The sequence below is a fragment of the Gastrolobium bilobum genome, unplaced genomic scaffold (assembly GCF_033153095.1).
Source record: "Gastrolobium bilobum isolate Gb01-03AN ecotype WA unplaced genomic scaffold, APGP_CSIRO_Gbil_v1 utg5330, whole genome shotgun sequence".
NCBI lineage: Eukaryota > Viridiplantae > Streptophyta > Magnoliopsida > Fabales > Fabaceae > Gastrolobium > Gastrolobium bilobum.
Window position 1 is genome coordinate 108699 of NW_026897478.1, and position 11673 is coordinate 120371.

At 35.1% G+C, this 11673-nt stretch overlaps 1 protein-coding gene across 1 annotated transcript; it reads right to left on the reverse strand.

Moving 5' to 3' along the window:
* Positions 1 to 4004: 4004 nt before the first annotated feature.
* On the reverse strand, positions 4005 to 9061 carry LOC133307234 (endoplasmin homolog). The gene is made up of 15 exons (XM_061507712.1): positions 8940 to 9061; positions 8722 to 8842; positions 8490 to 8643; positions 8321 to 8401; positions 8053 to 8164; positions 7840 to 7966; positions 7596 to 7734; positions 6761 to 6878; positions 6420 to 6622; positions 6088 to 6303; positions 5834 to 5999; positions 5458 to 5596; positions 5210 to 5360; positions 4637 to 5041; positions 4005 to 4529 (listed from the first exon to the last, which is right to left on the reverse strand). The coding sequence occupies exons 1-15, from the start codon at positions 9004 to 9006 to the stop codon at positions 4275 to 4277; spliced, it is 2454 nt and encodes an 817-aa protein (XP_061363696.1). The 5' UTR covers positions 9007 to 9061; the 3' UTR covers positions 4005 to 4274.
* Positions 9062 to 11673: the final 2612 nt, after the last annotated feature.

The following is an 11673-nucleotide window of genomic DNA, read 5'->3' on the forward strand; positions in this document are numbered from 1 at the left end:
TAAATCTCAATAAATTAGCCTCTTACTAATTTATTTACAAGTTTCAGGTAAAATTTCCTGTTTGCAATTTTACCAATAAAACTTGTTGTAACTGCACTTTTATCTAAAAAATGACTTATTCTCATTATCTGATTGCTTTATGTAATTTCACTTTATCTGAAAGTTACTTACACTGAAAAATTAGATTATATATCTAATTTAACTCTTATAATTAGATTTCTAATCTAATTATTATCTAGTAAGTTATGAAAAATTCCTAATTACTCATTATACAGGTTTGGGTTATTATAGTCATCCTCCGTTGAAATATGGTTTCTTGGTCAAGGTCTATTTGACCATCTTGAAAAGTCAGCTTCCAATATGCCCACAACAGATAGTAATGGATATGTTTGATTATCAATTATATGCTTTGTTATGCCAATCTGTGGAACCTAATATCTTAATCAATCTCGAGGAGGTCGTGGAAGCAATCTTTATTGTACGTGTTGTAAAATACAAGCCCACACTGAAGAGACTTGTTACTATATTCATAGTTTTTCTGATAAAACTATTAATGTCAATCAGTCTTACCCAACACAAGAAGAAAAGAGATCTGATTCTCCATCCAGTAAACCATCTATTACTCTTTTAGAGTAAGAGTAAGAGTACCTCCAGTTGAAGGAAATAAAGCAAAATCAGTCTTCTAGTACCACTATCGCTCATACGGGTAATCCTACAATGTGTATTTCTCATACAAGTAATAATCAAGTTCCTAAATCCTTGATTTAGAGGCCTCCAACCATTTAGCTGGTAATTGGTCACTTTTCTCTTCTCTCTCTCCACCTAATGTTCCTCGTTTTATCACTTTCACCGATGGTTCTAAAGTTCCTACTCAAGGCATTGGTCATGTTTCACTCACTTCATCTATATTGTTAAAGTCAGTCTTATTTATACTTGAATGTCCCTTTAATTTGATTTCCTTGAGGCAGCTTACCAAATCTCTTAATTGTTCAGTAACTTTTAATTTTATTCTTTTATTATACAGGACCGTGGTATAGGACAGACAATTGGAGCAGGACATGAATCACTTTGACTTTATCATCTCAAGTCAAACCCTCATGTTGTGTGTGTGCTACTACTGAATCTCCTAGTCTTCTGCATCAGCATCTCGACATCATAGTTTATGAAAACTTCAACAAATAGTTTCATGTCTTGCAAGTTTGAAGTCTCTCAATTTTGAGTCGTGTCAACTTGGGAAGCATGTTCAGGCTTTCTTTACAAGTCAAGAGTCAAACAAAGTCTATTTTTACTATCATTCATTTTGATGTATGGGTCCAAGTCGTGTTCCTAAATCTCTGATTTTAAATATTTTGTTACTTGTATTGATGACTTTTCTTGATGTACCTGGTCGTTCTTAATGAAAGAAAGGTCTGAGGTGTTATCTATATTCCAATCCTCTTATACTAAAATTTAAAATTAATTTGGCAAGTCCGTTAAAATTTTACTTAGTGATAATGCCAAAGAATATTTTTCCGTTGAATTCTCATCATTTACATCTTCTTATGATATTTTACATCAATCATCATGTGCACATACACCCCAACAAAATATAGTGGCTAAAAGAAAAAATTGCCATCCTATTAAAATTGCTCGTACATTATTATCACAAGCTAAAATGCTTTTGTACTTTTAGGGTGATGCGGTAATGACTGATTGCTATTTGATTATTCGTATTCCTTCATCTGCACTCAATAATCAAGTTCCTCTTTGGTTGTTAGTTCCCAAATGTCCCTTATACCTTATTCATCCTCGAGTGTTTGAATGTACTTATTTTGTCCATGATTTTTCCCTATGTCGAGGCAAGTTATCTCCCCGTGCTATTAAATATATTTTCCTTGGTTATCCCATATTACAAAAACGATATTGTTGTTGTTCTCTTATCATTCGTCGATGGTATACCTCTGCCGATGCCACCTTTTTTGAAGACACACCCTATTTCACTTCTCCTACTAGCTAGCTTAAACATAATTTCTGAAGTTTTACATGTTCCATATTTTGGTTCCCTTTTGCCTCCCTTGCAAGTCCAACCCTCAGAATCTACACCTAATCAACCCAAGCAAGTCCAAATCCAACCTCTGCGACCTCTTAATCCTATAACAGAGGAGGCAACCATGAACTCTCATGAAACATGTCCTACTCTAAATGTTTCACCTACTACGGATCCATGTGACCTTAGTGAATCTGTTTATAATCTTCTTATTGCCATTTGAAAAAGTACTCGATCCACTCGCAACCCTTATCCTATTTATAACTTCTTAAATTTTCATTGTTTATCTCCATCATATTATGCTTTTGTTTCTTCCTTGTCCTTTGTTCAACTTCCTAACACTGTAGGTGAGGCCTTTTCACATTCTGGTTAGCAGCAAGCCTTGATTTATGAGATAAATGCCCTTGAGCATAATGGTACATGGGAGTTGGTTTCTCTCCCCAAGGAAAGGAAGTTGTTAGGTGTTGTTGAGTTTATACTCTCAAGATTTCCTAATGGTCATATAGATCGCCTCAAAGCTTGACTTGTTGCAAAAGGTTACACTCAGACTTCTCTCCAATAGCCAAAATGGTTTTTTTCCTTCTCTTTCTTGCCATGGCAGCCATTGGCATTGGCCACTGTATCAACTTGATATTAAGAATGTCTTCCTTCATGTTGACCTTGAAAAAGAGATTTATATGGAGCAACCACCTGGTTTGTTGCTCAGGAGTAGTTTGGATTTGTTTATAAGTTGAAATGATCTCTTTATGGGTTGAAATAGTCTCCCCGAGCTTGGTTTGGTAAGTTCATGCAGGAGTTTAGGCTAACACGGAGTGAAGTCGATCATTAAGTCCAAAGACTCAGTTGAAAGAGCATCTATTTAGACATTTTCATACCAAAGACTTGCGAAAGCTCAAATACTTCCTTGGTCTTGAAGTAGCTCCATCAAAGAATGGTGTTGTAGTTTCACAAAGAAAATATGCTTTGGATATATTGGAAGAAACTGATATGACAGACTGCAAACCTATAGACACTTCCATGGATCAAAACAGTAAACTATTACCAGATGAAGGAAAGTCATTCAGATCCCACCAAGTATCGGAGATTGGTTGGTAAGCTCAACTACCTTCCACTAACTAGACCAAACATCTCTTTTGCAGTTAGTGTAGTAAGTCAATTCATGCAATCTCCGTGTTTTGATCATTGGAATGTTATGGTACGAATCTTATGATATAATAAAAATGTTGCAAGTGAAGGATTAATACAAAGACAAGGGTAATACTCAAGTAGTGGGATACTCTGATGTTAAATGGGCTGGTTCTCCTATTGATAAAAAATCTGCTTCAATATATTGTGTTTTTATTAAAGGTAATCTTATCTCATGAAAAATCGAGAAGCAAAATGTGGTGGGTTGATGCAATGCAGAAGTCGAGTACACTTGAATTTTGAAAGGGAATTGCTTTTGTTATGTAACATAACCTAAAAGCAAATTTTCTACTCTCAGGAAAGGAGGAGAGAGGAAAGAGAATAGGAAAAATAGAAAAAATTTAAAGTGAGTCTCATATAAAATTTGTGTGTGTAGAAAGATGATTTTAAGTTATGTAACATAATAAAAACAATTCCCCTTTTGAAAACATTGATCTTATGAAACTATATTATAATAATCAAGTTCCTTTACACATTATATCGAACATACAGAGATTAACTATCACTTTATCATGGAGAAGGTTATTTCCAAATTTCATTGATGACAAACTTGGAACATATAATTTATATGCTTCAACTGGAGGGCAAATATTGAAAAATATTTTAATAATATCTTTTATTTTAGAAAATAAGTCCTATAGTTTTAAATATTATATATCTACAATTATTTAGTTAGATTCTATTCTTTTCCTTTTATTAAAGATTGTAAATCCTATATATAATGAATGATTATAAGATATTTTCTTCAAGCCATTTAAAAATTCTTTCAAAAAAAAATTCGACATTTCCGTTCTACAAAATTTCTTATTATTGTCTGTCCTACAAAACCTAAATAGAGGATTTAAATTATATAAATATATATCGAATACGTCACCTTATGGTAAGCCAAAATTCCATTAGATAGTATGACTACAGCAATTTAACACTAATGTGTTTGCTTGAACAGCTTGTGGAATCAAAACTCATGCTAGAGAACTTTTACGGTCAAACTCAAAGCTAAAAACCAAGAAACAAAGGCAACCAAAAGCAGCGTCAGTAAGAAGTGGATGTCCACCTTGCAAATCTACAACTCGTCCTTCTCATCAGTATCATCATTGACCGCATCGGCTTCAGGCTTAGCATCTTCTTTTGCATCAGTTTCAGCCTCAACTTCGATGTCATCTTCCTCTTCAACTGTTGCTTCAGGACTTATGTCTAAGCTAGACTTCACTGATTCATAAATACGGGAAGCAAAATCCTTAGGATCATTAAGCAGGAAGCCACTTTCGTAGAGTGCAGTCTGGTACATCAGCTGTGCTGTTTGCTTCACACTCTCATCCTGAAAAGTAAGCCCAATGGTGTTAACAAAAAAAACCCTAATTGGGTCATGGAAAGAGAAGCGTACAGAAAATTAACTAAGAGGAAAAATTCAAATCTGGAATGTACCTCAGGGTTGTTTACCACACTCTCCCGGAGCACCTTGATTATAGGGTGTCTAGGATTGATCTCAAGAACCCTCTTGCCACGCATGTAGGCTTGCTTGCTAGCATCTGACAAAGTCTGAGACTGCATGATTCTCTCCATGTTAGCACTCCAACCATATTTCGATGTCACCACTACACAAGGAGTGTTATCCAATCGGTTGGATATCTTCACATCATCAACATTCTCACTGGAAAGGGCATTTTTCCACCACTTAGTAAGATCCTTGAAGGATTCCTTCAGTTCCTTGTCTTTAGAGTCCTTCCCAAGTTTCAGACCCTCCTTGGACACATTTTGGAACTTTTTATCTTCATAATCCATCAGGTATTGCATCAAGTATTCATCAACTGGATCTGTGAAGAAAATAACCTGTAACCAATTGAAATAAAATACACTTAGAAGACATCATATCCTCATTCCTCCTGTGCAGAATAGAAAGACAAAAGCTTTCTGAATATGAAGACTCTAGTAACAAACAAATACAATTGCTGGAACCAACAAACTTTGCATAAAAGATCAAATGGATTTTAATTGCACCTCAAAGTTTTTCTTCTTAAGCCTCTCAAGGAATGGAGATTTTTCCAGTTGTTCTTTGCTAGTTCCAGTTATGTAGAAGATATCCTTCTGTCCAGCTTTCATTCTAGATATGTACTGATCGAGAGAAGTCAATTTACCCTCAGACTTGGTGCTGCAAGAGTTCCAAGTATCAGCTAGATTGTTGACTAATGAAAGTAAGCAAATAGCATTATCACAAGATTTTGATTTCAAAGAAAGAAGTAAATCACCTCTCAAATCTGAGCAGTTTTGCCAAACGATTTCTGTTGGTGGCATCCTCAATGATACCAAGTTTAATGGACTTCCCAAACTCATTCCAGAACTTAGCATATTGACCTCTCTTCTCATCATTATCGGAGGACGTCTCTTCTGCATCAAGATTTAACAATGGCGGAAGTGCCAAGTCAATGAACAGAATTCAGGAAACCTCTGGCTTACATTTGAAAAGAGGAGACAGAGGCAACTCACCCAAAAACAAAACAATACTTTTGTATGACTCACAGCAAGCCTAATATTTTAGGAATGATGTACGAGTGTTTTGGTCAACCTAAGCAAGCCATAAAAGAACAGGGATGGCAAACGGAACCGATAGTTAATTCACCATACCTTTCTTTTCTTTGTCAGTGGACTCATCAGGATCCTCTTCAGCAATCCTGCGGATCATGTCAAGGGCTTTCCTAATAAGTTTCTTCTTGATTGTCTTTAGACTACTGTGTTGTTGAAGCATTTCTCGTGATACATTAAGTGGCAATGTATCAGAATCAACAAGGCCCTGTTCCCATCAAAAAGAACATTTATTAAGGAAAATTATTCTGACCCTCATAAAATAAACTCATCGGCAATAAAAAAGCTGTCGTTACCATCAAAAAGTTCAAATACTTGGGCAACAGTTCATCAAATTCATCTGAAATGAACACTCGTCTAACATACAACTTCAGGTTGGATTTGTTTGCATTATAGTAACTCTCATATAAATCATGAGGAGCCTTAGGTGGCACAAACAGGACTGCCTTGAACTCAACATCACCTTCAGCAGTAAAGTGACTCCATGCTAAAGGATTTTCATCACTAAAATCCTGCACAAAACATCAAGGCAGAACTCTATGAATATTACCAAACTTCAGAGTGGAGTGAATTAGACTACAATTTTCTTGAAGTATCAGACATAAATAATGAAGATGGCCGTTATTACCTTGGCAAGAGAGTGGTAGAATTTGGTGTACTCTTCATCTGTAACCTCCTTTGGATTCCTCAGCCATATAGCTTTCACATCATTTAAAAGTTCCCATTCATAAGTTGTTTCCTTCACCGTCTTTGTCTTTGGCTTTTTTTCTTCATCTTCACTTTTATCAGCATCATCATCTTCACTGTCTTCCTTAGAGGAGCTGCTTTCAGCTGTTTCAGGAGTAAAATATGGTAAGAAAGACAACATAATATGGTGCTATGCAAGATGGACAAACACCAAAACAGTATTCTTGAAACACAGGATATAAATGGAAAGATCACCCAACTGGGTTCTTATATTATACATACTTGAATCCTCTTCATCACCAGACTCATCTTCTTCAGCAGGAACCTCCACATCAACCTCTTTGCTTGCCCAAAGATAAATTGGGAAGTTAATAAATTCAGAGTATCTCTTGACCAATTCCTGGGAAAAAGAATAGTTATTAAATCAGATTTAACAACTAACTAAATGAAACACCACAGGAATCACCCTTGGAAGAAGGTCATAATCAATAATTGGAAAATAAGGAGACAAAAAATTGAATATATAAAAGAAAAGTACCAACAGAGATAACCAATAATAGATAAAGCATAACAACTTGACGAGCAACCTTTTGAAACTTCGGATGATACAGAATAGGTTAAAGAATAGAAGAAGTCGAGCTTTTTCTTTTTCGTTTTTCAAAACCATCAGAAGCATATTTAGAGTTGTGCTAGCAAATCATAAACCAATATAAACATTTACCTTGAGCTGTGAAATAATTAATTTAACCAATGAGAATTCAACCTTCTTACAGGTGCAACACTCCATAGAAACCCAACCCCCTACTTAATATTGTATATTTTCTAAGTGAAAATCAATAGCATGTGCAATCACTTAAGAAACACGGGTCAGAAGAACGACATGAAGTTACAAAAACCTATAAAATAAAACAAATTTCGCCCATGGAGAACACCTACACTATGAAGCATGTGCAAAGCACATGAGTAGTATCACCTGCTGTAGATGCATAGTACATATTGTTGCCATCTAGATTGAAGTAAAAGACCCCTCGGTGTAAACTTATGTGCAATAAACAAAAGACGTGAATTTTTAAACTCAAATAACTTATAATAATTAAGGTAATAGCTTGCTGCATACTTTCAGCTTAGACTCCTCCAAGTACTCCCCAGCCTCATCTTTGAGGTGTAATCTAATCTCAGTTCCACGTCCTAGTGGTTCATTCCATGTATCTTCCGAAACAGCAAATGCTCCATCAGCTTTTGATTCCCAAACATGCCTGAAAGCCAAATGATTTTCAAATCAGTATGCTAGGATAGATGGCTAGAAAACATCTGGGACAAAATACTGATCAGAAAAGCAATATCAATTCTAAAAAACTTACTGCTTATCATCACTATGCTTGCTAATGACTTCAACATAGTCAGCCACAAGATACACAGAGTAGAAACCAACTCCAAACTGCCCAATCAGATTGAGATCGCCACTTGTCTGCATTTTCTCAACGAACGCTGAAATTTATACTCAGCTCCAATTAACATCTGTCACACCTTATTACAAGTGGAAATTAATTCAGCAAAGACCACAAAATATATACCTGAAGTTCCTGATTTTGCTATGGTCCCCAAATTCTTTATTAAATCCTCTTTTGTCATACCAATACCTCTGTCTCGAATTGAGAGAATTTTCTTTTCCTTGTCTAACTTAATCTGCAGTAGTAACATAGTTTAGGTAAAACAACCCACGAATACAACAATAAAAATACCAGCATTGCTTAGACTATCATCACGAAAATTATAGCAAAAAATAAATAAATAAATAAAAAATCCATAGAATAATTAAAATAGATGCTTAGCAGTACCGACCTGAATTTCAAGCTTGGCGTTATCACCTTCACCCAAAATCTCCTTATCCGTGAGGGAGAGGAACCTAATCTTGTCCAATGCCTAGAATATGGGAGTCACTTGTCATTAAACTTTAAATGCTAGGGTTTTCCAAATGAAAAAAAAGCACATAAGAAAAAAAAAAGCTTACGTCAGAAGCATTAGAGATTAACTCCCTGAGGAAGATATCTTTGTTACTGTAGAGAGAATTGATGATAATATCCATAAGCCGTGACACTTCCGCTTGAAACTCAAACTTCTCCGCGTTGCTCCGAAGCGATCTCTTCGAGATCGACTCCGCCTCTCTTCAATTGTCACATAAACACAAGTTTAGATACCAAATCAAAGGAAAGAGATCAAATAATGCATAGTTACAAAGATACCTCTTGACCACATCTGAATCGGTGGAAAGACCATTAGGAACAGCACCAATCCTGTCCTCCACCTTAGGTGGATCTACAAGCTCTTCGGAATCACCCTCCGCATTCGCCTGAAATTTTCGACCTACCAAACCAATTGTATATGAGCTTTAACTATAGCTTGCTAGCTCCAAAAGAAGTAACTCGTAGAGATAGAAAGAGAAAATAGTGAAATCGCATACCTTGATCCGCGAAGAGAAAGAGAAGAGTGAGTAGAAGGAGAACGGAAGGTACAGTCCACTTCCTCATCGCAGTGTGTGGATTTTCTAGTAGCTTCCACTACTGATATGTTGTTACCCGTTTAACTTGGTTAGATAGGCAACAGCGGTTCTTCGATTTATATATCAGTGATTCGTCGTGACCGTGATTGTTACGGGGACTTCCCTTGCTTGGAGGACGCGTGGGGTTGTGATTAACTCCGTTTTGCCACCGTGGATGATCCAACGGCTTGAGATCTAGTTTGTGAAACGTGGCTTCGTTTTATTGGTTTGTTGTGTTACCTTCGACGTGGAGAGGGCGAGGGTTGTAGACTGCCCCACTGGAGGACTTCAAAACACAAGTCTACCATTAGCACTTGCAAATTGCAACGCCACTTCTGCTACGTGGGAGTTCTTTATTGGTTCTGTATTTTCTTATTTACGTGGAAAAATCGAATCACTTGACTACTTGAGTAGTCAACAAGTTTTAAGTCTTTTACACGATAAGAGTTTCCATCGACGACGTAAGCAAGAACTATTTGTTGTATATTATTAAGGGTGTGTTTAGTACAAAAGAAATTTTTTGGTGACCGAGAATCATTATTAATGGGAATACAGTAGAAATTGAGTTTACTTGGAATCTTACGAAAGAGGTGTTTGGTTTGCTAAAATATTACTGGGAATATTGGGTAAAAATTACTGATTCCATATTTGGTTTAGAACGAAATATGAATTGGAATATGAGGTTATTTTACAAAAATAACCCCAAACTATTTTTACTTTTGTAATTGATAGATTGGGTCTAGATTTTTATGTGTATTGGGGTATTTTTGTCTCAAAATTTATTGTTGTGCTTTTCCTTTACTTGGTATTCTGATTGGTATTCCGAATTACCATATTATTCTTGGTAATCTGAATAGTGACTTTTCTTTATAAATCAAATTACCGGTAATCCTTGGATATCCGGGAATCGTAATCTATTCCTTCTACCAAACGTGGTAATTACATTTACCAAAGAAGGATTACCGGTAATCCTCTTCAAAAACTTGAAACAAACACCCCCTAAGGGTTTTATTAGTTTTCTTTCACATAATATAGTCTTATGTTGTAAAGAGAAAATAGGTGAATCTCACCATTACAAAAAATAAGAAGAAAAAAAAAGTGGGGTACAAAAATCGAAGTGAGAGAACATATGAGAAGATATCTTATGTGAAAGGAGAGTAATATTTTTCTATTATTAAAGGATTCAATTTTTTTCTAGTATACGAGGTATATGTGATTTTTTTTCTCTTTTCTCTTCATATGGGCTTCACATTTTTTAATGCATGCAGAATGTAATTTTATCTTCTACAACATGAAAATATTAAACTATTATTAAATAATTTTTTATTAAATAAATTTTTTTATGAGATAGATTGTACTTATAACTTATTTTTGTTTACATTCACTTTCTTATCCTTCGATCAAAATTAAATTAACAATTTTTACTTTATGTTATTTTGTAATCGTTGATTTGATTTTGATCCAAGGATAAAAAAAGATTGTAAGAGGTTATAAACAAAAATATATTGTAAATATAATATCTCTCTTTCTTTATTTGGATTTCATGAGCTTAATTATCCCTTTGGGACGAGTCAAGTCTCCCAATATCTCCATAACCCAAGTAGGAAAGGGGACTCGCACAAGTATGAGATTAATCTCAAATTGAACGGCTTGATAATTTACTTACCGCATATGATCTCATAATCTTAATTTATTTGTCTCATTGTTTCTCTACCTCAGATCTAAATATCTTAAAGGCATCTAACACTCTATACTTATTTTGAAGCATGTAAAGATACATATATCATGAGTAATCATCCATAAAGGGTATGAAGTGTTTCAAACCATATGCGTCCATATCATGACAACAAATATATGTATGTATAATCTCTAATAGTTCAGTACTCCTCTTGACACGTTTCTTTGACTTATTGGTCTGTTTTCCCTTTATGAAGTCCACACAAGTCTCAAAATTAGTAAGATCTAGAGCATTAAGTACTTCATCGTCCACTAGTCTTTTAATTCTCTAAATGGAGATGTGTCCTAATCTCAGTGCCACAACATATATGAATCCTTATTTAGAACACATTGTTTAATGATGTGTCATCATAAATATGCATCGCATTATGTATGGCATTATCTCGCAAATTGTAACACCCTATGTGCACCCGGTATATTAACATACAAAATGGTATAAGCGCAACTCAATAAATGCAGAAGCTAAAATTTTAAACTATGAAATCACATCAGCTTAACCAAGTGAGATTACTTTTTTCTTAATCTTTTTCAAAAATAGTCTGTATGTAAATTGCAATAAATAAATAATCATTTCATAAATATGGTATCAAGTCATGGAACTACAGCAGGTAGACCAGACAATATCTTGATACAACTTATACAACTCAAGTATGTAATAAACACAAATTATTCAAATGTGGCATGGACAACCCTCATGTTCACCAAATAAAGCAACATAGTCATATCCTGTCTCAGATATAATAGCTATTTATAAATAACAAGGTAAAATCATATCTAAATACAGTAACAAAGTAGCATACATAATATCAGCTCAACTCCGGCTTCCTGCCACCAAAGGTCTCAGTCTCAGGAACACATGTACCTGAAAATGTACCCCACACGGGGTGAGATCTCTAACAAAAATCTCAGTAAGACAAGG